Here is an 18,812-nt window from a genome sequence, read left to right as displayed (position 1 = left end):
AAAATTGTCCCATATGGCTGAGATACTCACATCTTCCCCCACTAGAAAGCAGATCCTTGTGGAGTGAAAATTGGCTTAAGAACCTGAAGTATGAAATTCAATTTTTATACATATTTCAGATCTTGAGTTTTGCATATCTTTGTAGCAGAAATTCTCATTTGACTGAATTTCACATCAGAAAGTAGAGCTTTAGCAACTCAAAGTCACCCATAGCAAATGGCAACTTTCTGTAAAAAAGGCCCGCTGGATCCAACAATTCTTATACAGTTATTACTACCTCTAGCCAGTTTTAGTCATTTAATTCTCACTGATGTCTTAATTTTTATTTCCACAGCCTATTATAAACATGGAAGAATGAAGCATGGAATCTGATTTGAGAAGCAAAATATAAATAATACTTCACCAAATATACAGTTTCAGGGCTGATTTTCTTCCCCGTAACTCCCAACTAGCCAATAGAAGAGTCCAAAATTAGTTGGGTCATCCAAACGAAGCCTTGTACTGGGACATATAGAAAGCCCAGGGAGCTGTACAGTGAAACATGGACAGTTGTAGGGATTCAGATTTACCCAGAAGAAAACCTCTATCACTTGTTTAATTCCAAAGGTTTATTTTGCAGTTGTTGTGAGTGAACGTAATTGATCAAACACACACAACTCACTCACAGTACTCGTACAAAGAAACACCATCTAGCAGTATCTCATTCAAATGTCAAACAGGAGAACAGAACATGGCACCACACAGCACTCACTGACAAATACATGGGCTGCAGACAATTTGACACATTCAACAAGAAAACCAAATGATACATTAGTGATATTGTCCATTTTGCCCTCTCATTGCTGGAGAAGCCATAGCAGCATAACAATGATGGGAAAAAAAAGAAAAAGAAAAAAAGGAAAAAAAAATTACTGGACAACTTCAAGAGCAATACAAAACTCTCATTAGGGTCACAGGTGAGAAGTTATGCAGTACCTGCACATCTGCAGCTTCCTCAGAAACTTCCACAACCCAAGGCAGAGGAGACTGCAACCACTTTCCCTAACCAGTGAGCAAAGCATCTGCACAAATACACATTTGGAGACTGGAGTTGTTTTTAACCTGAACTATGGGCTGGAGCAAATGGCAGAAGAGATGTGCAGCCGCAGTCCATGGCGCTCTCGGTTTGCAGCTGCACAGAAAGTGCGTATCTGGAGTGTGCCTGTCTCTGGTATGGCAAGAGATGGGCAAATGGGGCACAGCCCCCTGCTGTTAATACTGTACAAGCCCCTGAGCAGCAATAGGAAATTCTACAGAACCACCCCTTTACCAACACATTTAGAGCTGGGCTTCTAATGCAACTGGAAGCAATTGTAAGATGATTTTATCTTGTTGTGGAAGTCCAATTGAAATACTGTATCAGGCCAAGATATTTTATCAAAGTTACTTGATATCAACATTATCAACGAGTAATGCCTGTAATGTACATCAATGAACATCACTAAGTGCTAAATTCTCCTAATTATAATAATGGATTCCAATCCTGCCACCTTGACTCAATCAGATCACAATATATTATGTTAGTAGCCCTAGTTGCAAAGTAATTTTCAGTCGGAATGAGAGAGTCTGAACTTGCCAGTCTTGCCCTACAGGCAGAAGAGGAAGAATTTATTCTTGAAATGGTCTGGAGGGGTGGTATTCAAGCTCTTTTTTTACATAGCCACCCACTTAACAAGTTCATGTAACACATGGACTAAGCAACTAAAGCCACTGAAAGGTGACATGTCCATTTGCTACATATACAATTTTAGAAGTGGTTATTGAAGACAACTTTCTTCAGTTTTCTTCCATAGTATTTGATTAGTTTCTATATCTGATTATCAATTGCTATCGTCCTGATTTACTGTTTCTTAAGAATAGCACCAATATCATAAATCTGAATCTTCATTCTTAATTCTTTTCCTTGTATGTATCTTTTTTTTTTTTTTTTAACTTACTTGTTTATGTACCTCTGTCACAGTAAAATAGCAGAAATCCAGGCATAAAGTCTCAGATCATTTTTTCTTCTATTACCTGGTAGTGAAATTGCCCTATTATATAATCTGTGTTGTCAGCTTACAATGTGTGTAGTAAATAAGCCACAAATAAATAAATCACAGTATAACCTATACAACATTTAGTAGTAATAGCTGAACATCAGGACCTCTGATTTTAATTTACAGTATAAAACAAAACATTAAGCAGCTTGTAAGTTGGGGAAATCTGAACAAAACAAGTACTGGAAAGTAATTTTCCATTTTTATATACGTGAATATATGTATAGTCATATATACATTTATATTTTGAATATATATGAGTATATATGTGAATATATATATATATTTTAAAAATCACAAATTTCTGCATTACTAAATATTACTTCTGGAAGCAGCTCATTCCACCTAAATGCAGCACTTGCTTCTTTGCCTTACTCCTTACTGACGGCAGCTGTAAGACTTACTGACTTTTCATACAAAACAACAGTTATCTATTGAATTTAAAAGTGCTTATTACCCCCCTCAGCATCCAGGTACCTAGAAGAGTCAAGAAAAACCATTATCATAATTGCAAACTGGAAAGATGATGTTCATTAAAAATATCCCAGATATAAGGGAATGGATCACCTAATACCAGGCAGCCCGCTGAGTCTTGCTATCATGAAATTAAGCAGACCTTGAGGACAGTTTTACAATGCATTAAATAGCTTAGAAACTTATACACATGAACAAGGTCCAGAGTTTCAGAATCTAATGCCCAAATGAAAATTAGTGTTCAAATAAGAAATAGGTATCCAAGTTCCTTTGGAAATCTGAGTGTTAAGAAACTACATTTATGGAAATTTTGGCTCCTAGGAGTTGTTTTAAAATGAGCTTGAAAAGAAAAGCCAAATTAAAAAGGAAAGGAAAGGAAAGGAAAGGAAAGGAAAGGAAAGGAAAGGAAAGGAAAGGAAAGGAAAGGAAAGGAAAGGAAAGGAAAGGAAAGGAAAGGAAAGGAAAGGAAAGGAAAGGAAAGGAAAGGAAAGGAAAAAGAAAAGAAAGGAAAAGAAAGGAAAGAAAAAGAAAGGAAAGGAAAGGAAAGGAAAGGAAAGGAAAGGAAAGGAAAGGAAAGGAAAGGAAAGAAAAGAAAAGAAAAGAAAAGAAAAGAAAAGAAAAGAAAAGAAAAGAAAAGAAAAGAAAAGAAAAGAAAAGAAAAGAAAAGAAAAAACCCTTGGGAAACATAGTGTTTGATTTTTTTTTTTTTTTTTACTGCTACACGCTATACATCAGAGTTCTTTCACTTGACCATGAGGTTTAGCTTTTCTTTCATATTAAAGATTCTACAGCTATTCTTTTATATATATATAAATAATTTCCACAGAAATGCAGTGCCAGCAAATCCAGAAACTACAGGCAATTCTATTACTAGTTGATCAGGATTTGTGAGAGACATGAGGAAACTGATCGGGACCTGCAGCTCTCCATTTATGTAAAGTTGGGAGGTTTTTGGATGAAGCAATGGAAAGCCAAAATAGCTGGAAATGGACTCAGAGGTCAGGGGAGTGTCACCGGTCTTCTTTGAAGCACTCAATCTCATGTACAACTTTAACGACACATTGGAAAACGTGGAGAAATGCAAGCTGGTCCCATTTCAGGTTTGCTTGCATTGATTCCCAGCAGCCCGAACACTGAAGGGATCGCTTCCCTTTCATCTCCTGCCAAGTGCACACACACCCCACCATTACCACACAGCTGTGCTCGGCCAAATTCTGCTCCGCAAGGCCAATTTGCTTCTCCAAGTCTATATTGCCCACCCCTGTTGCCATACCACCTATTTTGCAGGTGCCCAAGAAAACTTAGTCTCTTATTTATTTAAACAGCTGCTGCTACTCCTGCCTCCCACTTCCTCTACACTCACCCTAGCTGCTAATGAATTCACCAGTACTCACTTAAAAATGTATTCAAGGAGGAAGCAGTTCATGCTGTCACATTAAAAATACAAGTTGTGCACTGCTATAAACATACTGAATGACAAGAACATGTTTTCCCCCAGTCCTTTCGAAAGAACATCCTTGTTTTTACACGATTCCTTTTTTGGTTTCCCCATTGTCCACCGAAGAAGTGAAGTTTGATTCTTGCTCTGCACTTGATTTCCTCTCTCCTGAGTAGTGGTTCACTTCTTGCATTTCTAAAGAGACCTTATTCCTTTTCGCAAATGCTTGGCTGATCTCATTGAGTGTCTTGTTTTTTGTTTCAGGCAGGACAAAAAACAGGTAGGTGGCTCCTGCGAAGCAGATGGCAGCAAACACTAGGAAGCAGTAGGTCTGTAAACCACTCTGTGAACAGAAAACAAAGGAGATACGGTCATTGCATACACTAAGGGGACAAAACTCAGAAGAAAAGCAACATTTGGAATGACTTGAAGGAAAAAGCGGGTGGCATGGCACAATTTTTTAAGCAAGTACAGTGACTGCTGGCATTCATTGCAAGTCACAGTGCCTTAGAAGTTCATAAAAATGCATGAATCTTCAGCTCTTCCAACACTGCCAGTGGCCCATAGACAGAAAAGCAGGCTCCTGGCAGATGGGTGCGGATCTGCAATCTGGGTGGCGCTGGGAGACACCAGACGGGGTCCAGGCACGAAGGAAGCAGGTGGAAGCAGGACTGCTTCTGCCTGCACAGCTTAACCAAGCCTTGCATGCATGCGGTATTGCTGGAGATGAGGCAGGTTTTCCACCAGGTTATTCTGAATACCGCCTCTCCATTTCTAGGTACAAAAAAGGAGGCATGCTTTTGCAATATCATGTGCCTGTACATGACACATGAGAAACCTGTCATAGCCAGAAGCATCTGTATCACAGTTGTTACAAGCTTTGAGATTTGCAAAATAAATGAGGGGAAAAAAACAAATGGCAGACATTAGTGTACTTTCGAAGGTTCCAGGAACTTATAGCAGGAAAAAGAAACAAACAAAGAAAAAAACACCACAAAATATGTTTCCTTCATGCTAGAGACTAGTGTAAGAATTACTTTCCCCAATTTTTGAGGAAAGTCAAAGGGTCCAGGATCCCCGTAAGATTTTTTGACCTTCTGCCTTCCTCTATTGATTTACCTCACTATGTGTCCTTAAAACCAGTGAACATTTTTGACTTGCTTTTATTAACAAGGCTAAAGTTAGCAAAAAGTGGCACCTCTATCTCCACAAATAAGACAATCTTTCTGTGGTGCCATGCATGAGGTCATGAATACAAGGAGAAATGGATGTCTCAGATGTAAAATGAGGTTTTTCAAGGCAGGGGCTACCCTAGGAAAATCACCCATGATGGAGGAAACAGAAGACTGGTGAGGAGTACCAGGGCACTGGAAATAAGAATAAGTGAGCTACTTCTCCAGACACTTCCACACGGAGCCGAGTCCCTTGCCACAAGCACCAGCCGCTGCCCCACCTTGTGAATCTTGCTCCTTCATCCTCCGTGTGGAGCTGAAGCAAACCCAAAATCACCATGGGAAACCACAGCTCCTATTCAACATTTTTTAAAGCTTCCTTTGGCTGTGAGTTCCTTAGAGACACAGCTTTCTATACATACATATTTACAGTTGCCTTTAAATGTGTACGTCTGAAACAATCCAGACAGGGCTAGAAAATGACATAACACCGATTTTCCACAATTTTTCTAACATACTCCCATCATTGTCAGTTATCTCAGCTCTATACTGTAGGCTGGGTAAGGTTCCTGCTTGGGGGCTAAGGGTTTATAAAATTCCTAGGACTACTTTTATGTGTCACTTGCTCAATATATGCAAGTGAAACATAGAAATATATGCATCATATCTGGCATAGAAGAAGAACATGAAAGAAAAAAAAAAAACACAAACAAAAAACTTTTCTGCCATGGCTTTTTAATATTATGGCTGATACCCAGCCTGCCTGGCCACAATGTTTTCTGTGGATAATTCATTACCTTGTTCAGACCTGCAATTCCTGACTGTAATAGCAAAAGCTGGAAAGCGCATCTTCAGAAATACTGCCTATGGACTCTTGAAATCAACACTTTTTTTGTTAAATCCTAGAAGCACGAATTCCTGAACAACCTGACAATCACAAACCAATGAGCATGGGTGATGAGGGGGAAAAATAATCTGGGAAGGGAACTGATATGACTTTCAAGTTTATACAGAGGCAGAATCAAATGGATTTAGTAGACAGGAGAAAACAACTTCACAGTGCCTCATAAATCATTCTGTCATGTTAAGAATACAAATTTTGCATTGGGGTTTTCTGCATGTGAAATTGTTCAGCAGAATGGTAGGGCTCCAATCAGTAATCACATTTTTCCTTTTCTAAAATCTTTATTGAACTTTCTCCTTGATGAAAATGAACCATTAAAGCCTTGTTTGACTAAGCCTTGCCATCTGTGTATCTTGGTGGTACAGCCACAAGCTTTCTCCCTCCTTTCTCACTCCTGTTTATTTCTTTGCTGTCCATTATCTGAATTAGTGTTTATCTTCTTTGATCTGTTTCCTTAAACTTTTCATAATTGAACTGAGTTTATAGCTTATTTTCAGTTATTTTACATCATGTATTTACATGTATCGGTACTTTACATTTACATTGTGTATTAACATTTATTGGTAATAAACTTGATGTCTTTAATTTCTGCAGATCCCTTTAGATATAGCCCTCCAAGGGCCTCCAGATGAAGTTCCACAGAGAATAAGCTAAAAATTATCTTTTCTTATAAATTCGACAAATGAGCTTTGCAGGAAGAGACCAAGACTTTGTAGTCCTTGTATTCAGCAGCATTAGCACAATGGAGCCCTAATTCCTGGACAGGAACACCACAGGGCAATCACAAAATGCCTTTTTCTCACCAGCTAGTCTTCAGTCATAATATTTCTTTAAAGCTGGTTATCATTTTACACACCCAGAAAAGAGAAACACTTATATTCATAAGCCTTTTGTACCTCATTCAGAATTCAGCTAATATCACCTGAACCTGTATTCAGCACAGAAGAATGTGAATTAAATTACTCATTATAAGCATGAAATCTTCTATCTGTACTGCACACTGATAAAGGATGTAGAACAGAAGTACAAGATAAAGCAGAAGGAAAATGTCAAATCCTGCCTCCTAACTCAAAAGAAACCCTTAATGGGACATGGGTGGGATAAAGCTCAGACTAGATTTTTAATTCTCTTTTGTCTGTTTCTGACATATTCTGAATTGATTGGTGCCAGAGTGGGGGGATCAATGAATGGATTGGCCACAGCATATCTGATGTGTCTATCAAGTGCTGCTGAAGGCAGGATTATGTGCTGGGAAAAGGGTGAGTTACTGAATGATGGGTACTACAAAAAAGGTACTGATGGATAGATCTGACTGGAAAATGGATCTATGTTTTTGTTCCATGAAACTTCTGAACTTTCTCTTAATTGTATTATGTATATTATGTACTATTCATATTATTCTGATGAAACTTGTATCTCCAGTGTATTTCTTGACATCTGTAATCCAATCCAGTCCAGTCCAGTCTGTCTTTTCTGTTTTATTCCTTCCAACTAGACAAGACATCTACAGAGACTGCAGCTACCACCGTAGGACTAAAAGCCCCAGATTTTCCTCAGTCTGAAAGAGGGGTCTAATGGGATGATGTGAGAGTAAAAAACTGAGGAACAACTTCAGTTAAAATGTTTGGTGGCCATGCAAAGCACAGACACACTGCAACACCATGTACTCCGTTACAGAGGTGTTGTGTTCCTCATCTTCCAACACCAGGCAGACTTACCAAAATATTTCTTTAGCAATACCTGGTCAGGCTTTTACATACGAGGTTGGAAACCAAAAGGTTAGATGGAAAAAAACCAAACCACAACAATAGTCCTTGAAGGACCAGGCTGTCTGCAGGTTACTGAAGGTTACCTGCCCTCCCAGGCTCCTGGCAGGGGGTTTGATGACAGCAAATATGCTTATTGCTGCAGTCTCTCCAGGAAAGCACCTGTTACATGCAGCTTCTTTCTAGTTAGTCAGCAGGCTACTAAATCCTCTCCAAGGCAGGATTTACACTGGGTTTTTAAAGTCCAGTGAGGGCAACTGACACATGGGATATTTGAAAGTTAACCATAAACTTATAAACTCATCACCTTCTATTTTTGTATCAGCTTTCTAAGAAGGGTGTTTAAAACATTTCTCTAAATGTGCTGCCTTGAATTACTCATTTTTATCCTCTCTGAATTTCTGCAGCTGGTCAAGGCTCTGAATTTGCTGAAAAGTGGAAAACCAGGAAACAATTCACTTAACACATGCATTTGATTACCACAAAAAGGAATCCAAGTCAAAACACTTAGGTAATTCTCCCAAATCAGATAATGAAAATGGGAAAATAGATATTCTAGGCTTCCCTAGGGTCTTACACTAGGACTTGCTGCTGTTACATTTGTTTTCTTATTTCCTTTTGTAGTTCACAATAAGGAAGTCAATGACATAATCATTTTGTATTTCTTCTCTAAAAGTTCCATGGGAAGGAAAAAAAAAAAAAGGGAGAGATTCCTGCAGTACAGCTTTAAGCAGATGACAGATGAATCCCTTTACCTTCTCCGCCTCTACATTTTCCACTTGCAGTGTCACAGCCCCTTTGGCACTGGCAATGGATGCCTGCATTTGGAGGTTACCATGAAGTTTAGAGTCACTAGATGTGGGTCAAATTGGATTTTTTGAAGTGATGATGTCAAATAATGAGGGTTAGATGTCTTACTAAAAAGATCAGCAGGAGAACAGTTATTCATGTAGACATTTGACTTTATTTGCTTTGCTTCAAATTTGTGTAACCCACTGAAACAAATGGATGAGAGAATATGTGTCCTTTGTCCTTCTTCAGATTCAGACATAATTTAAGGTTCTACTGAAGGTGCAGGACAAGGAACAAGGACAGAGCACTAAAATATAGTACATTAAATGGATTTCTTAAGTAAAAAATAGAGCAATTTTCAAAGGCATGAACTACAACTTCAACCCTAACCCTCACACTTTTATTACCTCCTCAAAAAGTTAACACAATTAATTATGAGACTTTTTTTTTTTTTTTTAGTTTAACCTCCTGATAGCCTACGTTTCATTTCATTTCATCTTTGAGGGAACTTCAGCCACTTCCCTAAGTACAGATACACTTTAAAAATCAGTTACTTTAAATATCAGATGTACATGAAAAAATTTAAATTAGCTTGATTGAGGGAATCCACATATAGACTTCTGTGCATACCTTTGCTATTGAAATTTTTGCATAATAGAAAAAGTCATCAAGTAGTATCACACATTAATGAAATAAGGAAAACCCAAAGAAAATCATGCTGGGTAAACGAATTTCAATGTATGAGAGGAAAAATCTCGAGTGTAAAAATAAGGAAGAAAAAGAGCAGAAGTGCAAGAGAGCCTCCAGTAAAATGTATAGCAACTCAGAAGTACTACCTCACAGGGGAAAATAAATTAGTTTCTGAAAAGGTCAAAATTAACACACATGTAGGTCTTTCCATTACACCAGTAAGCAATTTGAACTAAGGCTACAAGCCGTGTGGCACCTGTATCCCATGTTATACTGAGCTCCATCTGGATCACAGATCCAAGAAGGTTATTTTTTCAAAACACCTAATTCAGTTTAAAAATAAAAGAAAATCAATGCTTACTCAATTTGTAGCTAGTGATGATTCGTATTCTACTTCTTTCAGGTGCCTTTTACTCTAATGCAAATAGAAAGTTTCTAAAAAGATTCAAAGAGTATTGTCTTTGAATTCTTCACTGAAAAAGCCAGCTAGTAAAAACACTCACTATTCGGGGGACATGACCTTCCACCCAGCTATTTGTTTTACTCTCCTGTCATCTCAGTAGCTGCCTCTGCCTCTCAGCATCAGCATTTGGCAACCAGAGTACCAACCCTGGCCTCCTACGCCAGGGCACCAGAATTAGATCTCCACCCACCAGCTCAGAGACTGGGCACATCTGACTGTGACAGGCTGCAGTACGCTGCACATCTACAGCCATGCCCTCATTTTGTTGCCCTTTTGCAGAAAGGTTAGGCAAGCAGCAGCACTCAATGCCAAGGATTTCTTCACTGAAAAGGTGTTTCCCAGCCACAACTACAGAGGACAGAGGCAGCTCTTCATAATAAATATTTAAAATGACCCTTTTGTTACACATTCTCTATTTATTATGCAATCTCCTTAATAACCTTCTTTGTTCATGCTCTTATACTGTTCATTGCTTTACTTTTCTGACAGCAAAGGCATTAAAAGGATTCGTTGCTTATTTTAAAGCTTTTTCTAATGTTTTCTATGGGGCACTGATGGGGTGGAATAGGACAGCCCCAAACATCCCATCAGTTTGTCAGGTATTATTGAAGCCTGCACCAAATCTATCCATAGTAAAAAGCACATTGTTTTCCATTGCCTTTCTGAACCAGAAAGGAATTACAGAGGTCATTCCTGTCAGTTGCTTGGTTCCCCAGCCTGAAGAGCCAGGCACCTATCTATAACTTAAGCATTTTATGCAGGTCCTTAATATAAATTCTGAGAGTTCATCTCTGGGATCTATAGCACAATATATACCTACTTTTTGAACATGACACAGTTTCCATTTACAGGGAAGCAGCACAGAAAAGTAGATGACAGCAGATACATGTAACTATTACGACTTCATAAAATCAATGTTTTTTTTATAACCAGACAAACCATTCAAACTACACAGTGATGTTTATTAGTCCCTGCAAAAATGAGATATTCTGTGCTATTGCTCTGCCAGAGCTGCAAAGCATCATGCATTTTATTACTATTGTAGCCTCAGCCTTGCTGCAAAAATGCTGCAAGAGAATGATGCCTGTCTCCTGTTTTGGGATAACATAAACTTCTGTGGCAGATGTAAAAGAAGGGAAAAATCACTGCAGTCCTCAAGGACTGTATGTAAGCCCGGAAGATGGAAAACCCATTTATAAATGTGCCCTATTAAAGTCCTCTTTCTTTTTCCTAGGAAATGGCAGCAACAATTAAGTTCTTCTTTGTCATTTAGACAGGGATCTACATCATTTTTTAGTACATCCATGTGGAGAGATTTGAAGACCTCCACCAACTGCTTTGCAAACACTTCTATTGAATTCAAACTCTTTCTTTCCTTGCTGTTGGCATGCAGCCCCACAGTGCCACACTTAAAAGTCAAGCTCCACCTAGTAGAATCAGTTTTCCACTTAGCAAGCCTGTAATCATAGCTGGGTTTGCTCTGTCATCCCTGGAAACGTTTGTATTAGAAGGAAAGCCTGAAGATGAGTTCTGGGATAGAGAGAAATCCAGAGCAGCAGCTGGTCTGCAGGGCAGGGAGGTGGAAAAGGAGGGCTCCTGGAGCCAGTTTTGGTTGCTGAGATGGAGCCACTGGACAGAGGTATTCCCCCAGCTCAAGCAGGCTCAGAAGACTGAAAGCTTGCATGAGGATGGCATGAACATACTCCATGGCCTTAACACCTAAAAAGCAGGCTCTGCACAGTCTTTTAGAAAGAAAAATTATTATGACAAAAAACTTCTGGAAGAATCTGCTATGGTGTCCTGCAGCACGCTACTACTTTACCATGTAGTCTTTAAGTGCCCCAGAACTGTCTAATAAAACAAACTGAAATAAGAAATAAGAATGCATCAGCATGTAGCAAAAATAACATATTCACTTGTCATGTCCTGAAATTAATTGCTAATTATTAATGCTTAGTAATTCTTTGTATTTGTACAATGTATTACAAAAATAAACAGCACCTGTCCCCAGATAACATGGAATTTAAGGTTCTGGTCCCCCATCTGGTTAAAGAATTCTGTCCTGCAAGTTTTATTGAAGAGTAACAGCTGAACATTTGCTGAACACTATTGTACCAGGGATTTTCAAGCATTTTTCTGCTACTGTAGTTTGTTGTCCCATCTTTTTGCTTCAGCTCATTGCACCTATTCACACATATATTAATACTTGAATTTCTCATGTACTACGTCCCTGCCCTCCACAATCCAGCACCTCCTGAGCATAACCATTCCTACCACTCACTACTGAGCATAACCATTCCTATCACTCACTCTTTAAAACAGATTCTTGAACCACAAGCTCCAGAAAAGTCAGGCAAAGCCCCAGATTTTCTTTCCAGCAACATAAAATAGATCCACAAGTAATAATTTTGAGTCTGGCTAAATTAATAAGGGTATGCCTGTATCCCCTTTTGTACATATTCATTTACCAGATTTGTTCATCTGAATGTTTGGGAAATAGTTTCTTTTTATAGATGTGCCTGTGAGAAAGAGAAAGCAGGAAGCTTATAGACAAGCAGACAAGTTTGTTTTATATGTTCTTTAGCCATTCGTATGCTTTATATGTTCTTTAGCTGGAATAAATGTCATGTAGAATGATGAAATCCTTATGGTTTGTGAGTGACTTGCAGGAATGCCACTGCTTGAAATATAGTCACCTGAGCTCTTCAGCCAATAATTAAAAATGTATCAAAACCTCCACTCTGTTCTGTTCAACAGGATATTAAACAAACAACAATTTGCAACAAATAAAGTAACTGATGGGTGAAGGCTGAAGTCAATTAAATTTAATACAGAAATAGATGCAATTTTTAATTCATCACTGAATACTTTATTGAGAAATATGAAAGCTACTGCAAACCTTCAGTACTAGTTTAGTGTTGTAAAAGTGAAACACACTCTAGTGAAATTAGCAAATAGAGATGCTGATGTCAGTCAGTCCTATTTGATGTGGCCTTTACTTTAAAATTGACAAGAATTCAAGAATTTATGGGTTCCTTTGGTCAGTTTCTTTTTTCTTTTTTTCTTCCTTTTTGGTCAATGAATCACTACTGCCGAAGGGAAAATGATCTGTTTCCTCTTGTTATCCATAAAAAAGAGAATATATTAAGCAGAAATAAGCTCACAGAAGGATGACTAATATAAACTTGAAGGCCTTCAGGTTAGAAATTCCTCACATTTCCTTGGATTCTTGATTCTTGCTCAAGTTGTTCTGAAATTCACAAGGCTTTCTCTGATGTGCCAGAGAAGTTTAACATTCTGATCCTTTTGAACTGAAGAAAATAAGTGAACTTTTCTCTGTCTTCAGTTGTTCAGTTAGCCCTCCCTATCTCACTTTTTTTTTTTCCCCAGATGGAATATATTTAGCTTTGCTTTTTTGCACTCCGTTGCCATTTTTGCTTTCTCCTATAATTGCTCAGCATTTTTTTTCAAGATTATTTAGCTCAAAGCATCATTACATTATTCCTACTATGCCCTCATGATTTCCAAGGAAGGAGTGATTGCAGTTGTCAGCTCACTGTTTTGGATTTGGGATTCTGCCACCACAACCTGCAGCATTACTGATGTACCACAGTGACAAAAAAAAAAAAAAAAAAAAATTAAAGAAGCCTAGTGAGCTGCATGCTGTGTGTACACTTAATGAGACACTTCCTGTTCTGAAGGCTTCAAAATGTCGATAAAATTACAGGAAACCACCAACACAGACGCCAGCCAGTCCATTCCCATTAGTAAAGCAGTCTCAGTTCCTGATGGACATCTCTGTGACTGTCTTTTATAGATCTCCAGTGATGGGCAAGCTACACACAGCATTACAGTTACACTAGTCTCATGATTAAAAGCTTTGTGTAACATCCTTCTTGATGCAGGTGCCTTAAAATGTAATGTGCATTCTCTCTGCTTCATCACCTTACTTGCTAGTGGCACCAGTGACCAGAACGGATCTGGACCCAGGTAAACGGAGGATGGATAAGCAACTGGAAGTGGGTCTGGTATGTCTGGAAACATAAACTAAATTGGGTAACAAAGCACCTCCCTGCTCAAGCTGTTGGCTGAACTAACCCCTTTGTAATGCTTAGCTGACGAAGAGAACTTTGTGCTGTACCTCATTAAATGTGAGCTTCTCATTCACTGTAGCAATCAATAAAACAATCCATTCCATTCCAATGGAATTTGATAAAAAGGCTTTATTATTCTTCATGAGTGTTTCAGAAGCCAGGAAAACAAGGCTCAGTTCAGATCTGACAGAGGCAGCAGAAGCCACCTGGGATGGGACCACATGCAGCTGAGGCGTTGGGTCTTCTCACTGCTATTAGGTTTCAGCTCTGACCAAACAGGCAGGCTGCTGTATATGGTGTAGGCAGCAAGAAAATAGCATCCTTTTTTGAAAGTGCGTACTAGAATCTTTCAAGTTCTTTATTCTTTCTGCATAACCAGAACTAAACACTCCTTTTTCAGATTAAGATGCTGCACATTTAGAGGCTCCAATTCACTCAACATCACTCACTTGTACAGAAGAGGAGAGCTCTAAATTTTCATCAGTTGCATAGAAAGAGTATCCCACTACCACTGCCATCACCTGGCTTTTGGAATGTGTGTGTTCTTATCTACCATTGAGTACTTTATGCTCAGTCTTGCAGATTAAATGATATCAGAATCTATCAGCTCTGCCCTTGATGACATTAAAAAGATTCCTAAGGACATCTTCCTGCAGCAGTAAACACTACCACCTGTATAGCTGGGTCCAAGAGCACTGCTGAAAGTTAAATACACTGCTTCTAAATGAGCAGGGATGCAAATCCCAGTTTCTCACATTTCAGGATTCTCTTTTGAGAAGCTTTGAGAAATTCAGGTGCAAATGCAACCCAAAGCTGATTTGGGTTGGGGAGAAGTGGGCTGAAATACAGCATCTGTACTGGAGAGCGTACAGTGCTAGTATAGAAAGAGAACTACAGGCACTAACGTTGTTCCTAATCTAACCATATTTAGTATTCAAATAGCTCTGTGCATGAAAATAGCTTTGTATCTTTTCCAGGTTAACACCCTTCCCACAAGTGATGGGGATGCTCTTAACTGACTTTGAGCTTAAAGAATATTTATTCCAATATCTGCTATACAAACATCCACACAATCCCAGTGTGGAGTCACGCTCTAGGAATGAAAGATAAGATATCTAGCAGGCTCTACATGTTAAACAACAGTCAGCAAACTTAAGCCACACAATCTACTATCTTGGGAAAAAAAAAAGAGAAGCTGCATAACCACTGCTGTAATTACTCTATTTCTAAAAGGCTTGCAACTACAAGTCTATATTTAAAAAGCACATTGCTAGAAAGAAAGTACACACAACACAAAGAACAGACCTTCAAAATTATTCTTTATGCTGGCTACAGACAGGTACACTTTTGCTCCCTGTGTGTCAGCCTCACTTCTTTTTGTTAATCCTCTTTGTGTATTCTAGTCAAATATTAATTGATGCCATATACTAAACTTTTTAGCAACATGGAGGATTTATAAAATACCTACAACCGTAGAATTATAGATTGGGTTGAGCTGGAGGGATCTTTATGTATCACCTTGTTCCAATCCCCCTGCCATTATTGAAAAGAATGTTTCAGCCCAACCACCCAGATGAACATATTACAAATATGGAAATACCTGGACTTACTCACTAAAACCTATGCACTCACCAAAACCAACCCAATACATTAAGAATATATTTGTTCTTCCCCTTAGCAGTTCCAGTGGCTAAAATAAATTATGGAGCTAAGTACTAATTATTCTGCTAGTGCTACTCATTCCAGTCAGTGTATTTAAACTGAAAATCTGACATATGGAGGTATATTATCTTGAGCTGTGATTTAGTTGTATATCAACACTAATGAGATTAGAACAGAGATGGAACTGAGGCCCTTGTGATGAGGGAGATCTCTACACACAAGTACATCTCAGTGATGGTGGGCTTCCTGCTCTCTTAGTACAGGACAGTGAAAGTTTTACCCTTAGCATGAAAAGACCTTCACAGGGGCTTGCTCCTACAAGAAATAATAGTATCATCATTGATACTCATGTGTTCTCATCAAAGCAGCCTTTGTCATTTTCTGGAGGAGAAATTGGTTGCCTCACATTGACTTCTGCAGACCATTAATATCACTGATCCACAAAGTGTAAAGCAAGAAATACCCCGGAAACCACAGACCTGTGCATCAGGAAACAACTTTTGGCTGCTTCTTTCTTGTCCTGAAACATGGGGGAGCTTGAAGGCAAACTTCTATACTTCACTTTTACAAATATTTTTCAGTCTATCTCATGTGTGCAAAGTTCACAAAATTCACATTGTACAGGAACATAAAATGGTCCTATTTGTATTTCCTTTTGATGCTATATATCTAACAGTACAATCTCCCTTTTTCTCAAGATAAACAAATACCTTCTGTCCCATGGACTATTCCTGATTAATTTTCTAAAGTTAATTTTACAGAAGGAAAGTAGAACACATGCACCTTTTGACACCCAGCAAATATTCATTTACTAAGACAAGGTGATTCTCATAATTTACCCAATAGAACATATGGATGAGTACTAGGAATTACCCACTTCTTTTTCAAATTTTTAATGTTTTATTCCAACTCAGGATTGATAGTGAATAATATTGAATTTTTAAAACTGAGATTAAATCTATTCTCAGAAATGGCCAAACCCTGGTTACATTTTATCTATTGCCAGTTTTGATTACCAAGTCCTCCAAATTTTAAAACTAACAGAGATGTACCCATTCTTGGAGATTTTCAAGACACAACTGGACAAGGACTTAAGGAATTTGGTTTGATCTCACAGCTGGCCATCTCTGAGCAAGAGGTTTGACCAAAGACTTCCTGGGCTCCCTTCCAGCTGGGACAATTCTATAATTATATCCACAATTGCTCACATCTTTGTTGGTTTGTTATGCCTGCTCACTTGAGGCACAGATTATTATACCCATTCCCAACAGATGATATGAATAAATGATGGAATGATACGTTGTGGATGACTAGAGGCGCTCATTTTCAATATGCTTTCTGCACACGAAAAAATAAAGCTAAGCTGATTACTCACAGGTTTGCATACTGAGCATAAACTCTCTTCAAATATGAGCAAATACTTGAAGTCTGTTTTATGATATTCCATTTGCTCCAGGTGTTACAGTTAGCTTAGCATTTACTTAGAAAGAAACCACAATGAGAATCTGTTTTATATTCCCAGAACCTAAAATATTTGGAAACAGAAATTATACTAGGAACACAAGGAGAAGAAAATTACTGCTCTGAGTTTGACATGTTGCATTCAAATACTTGTTGTACTGAGTTACCCTGGGTCATGTCAACATCATAAAGAAGCTAGAACCCCATTTTCACCAACACTATTTCAAAATGCTGAAGTGAATTTTATATATAGGGACAACACATAGCACATGAGGATATGGCCTCAAGTTGCACCAGGGAGGTTTAGATTGGATATCAGGAAGAATTTTTTCATGGAAAGGGTGGGTAAGCATTGGAACAGGCTGCCAAGGGAAGTGGTGGATTCACCGTCCCTGGAGGTATTTAAGAGAGATGGTGGACATGGTTTAACAGTGGAGTTGCAGTGTTAGGTTGATGGTTGGACCTAAGATCCCTTAATGATCTTAAATCTTTCCAAACTAAATGATTCTATGATCCTATGATTCATTCTCAAGTGAAGGCAATGGGAGAGAGATAGTGTTGAGTACCACTCAAGGTGACTTTTGACATTTCTCAAGATCAAGATCTATGTTGAACGCAAGTCTAAAATGCCTCTGGACTTAAAACCAGACTTTTTACAATTTCTTTTGTTCTAAAATCCTATGCAATAGTGGTTCTGAAATCATTTTACTTTATACTAAAAAAAAAAAAAAGCAAGGAAGTGCATGATTTTGAGAACTATTATCAAACACCTTCTAGTAATCACACAATATCAAATGTAGTTGTAAATTCATTACAGTATCTGTTGTCATTTTAACCTCAGTTATGATTCCTTGCACAAACAAATGTCTCAAATAGGCAGTGATGAGGTCTGGAATATAACAACATTTTAAATTAGTTCTAATTTCAAAATTGGTTTGTATGCTGCATTTTCAATCTCATCCACAGATTTTAATAGAGAATTTAAATTACATAAGCCAGTGTTTTATTCTATTACATATTTCTACAGATGGTTGAGGGGAGAAAATCTAGACATTCACACTAATTAATTGGTGATATTTGGAGAACTAACCCACTGCTTGATTTTTTGAATAACTCTAATGTTAATATATTTTTTCCCAGAAGTTTGGGATAATTTTATAGAAGCATACCAATGATCAAAAAAGTGGTTGCTGTCTCTCAAGCAATCAGATTAGTATTTAAATACACAGAAGGGATTATTCACTCATTCTGTGTATTTTTTGTAGAAAAAAAATTGTAAAAAAAATCACTTTAAAGATTTTTTTCTTGTTTTAGAATTACAAAAATAAGCTAAGGAGAGGCAACTGCCATTCTGTAAAGAAACACAAACTGTATTTTGAGAATAAGGTTGAATGAAATAGGAAAAAATGGCAAGTTAGGGAATGTGGAGACATTATAGATTGATCTTGTGAAAAAGCTTTAAAAAATCAGTCCAAGTAACACTGCTTTCATCTTCAGGTGCAAACTGTAAGCTTTCTTTCTTTATTATTTTTTAAAGGAGAGAAAACCCAAACCCTTGTAACATGGAAATATAATTTCCTTCATTAAAACTAAACTGGTAATCTTGTAAGCACTCAAAGAGAAATTTTTATGACACAAAATGATAAATTTCCCAAGGCAACAGCAAACTTCATATTCATGAATACTAAAACACTCAAAAAGCTTTAATATGCATGTGAAAGAAACAGAAAATGTAGTTTGCCTTTTTACTTGAATTTACTGAGAGCCTTTTTTGAACAGTTCCTAATAGGTGACCTACCAGGGGGGATTAGCAGAACAAGA

General features: G+C 37.9%; 1 protein-coding gene across 1 annotated transcript in view; it reads right to left on the bottom strand.

The window, feature by feature from the left end:
- Window positions 1–3,263: 3,263 nt before the first annotated feature.
- SLC2A9 (solute carrier family 2 member 9) overlaps window positions 3,264–18,812 on the bottom strand; it is a 100,969-nt gene continuing 85,420 nt past the window's right edge. The window contains exon 12 of the mRNA XM_050710672.1: window positions 3,264–4,330. Coding sequence (XP_050566629.1) covers window positions 4,073–4,330 — 258 coding nt within the window. The 3' untranslated portion in view covers window positions 3,264–4,072. The remainder of the gene's footprint in view (window positions 4,331–18,812) is intronic.

The sequence above is a fragment of the Cygnus atratus genome, chromosome 4, assembly GCF_013377495.2.
Source record: "Cygnus atratus isolate AKBS03 ecotype Queensland, Australia chromosome 4, CAtr_DNAZoo_HiC_assembly, whole genome shotgun sequence".
Classification (NCBI taxonomy): Eukaryota; Metazoa; Chordata; class Aves; order Anseriformes; family Anatidae; genus Cygnus; species Cygnus atratus.
The sequence above is the reverse complement of the archived record's forward strand: the minus strand, read 5'-3'. Positions and strand labels throughout refer to the sequence as shown.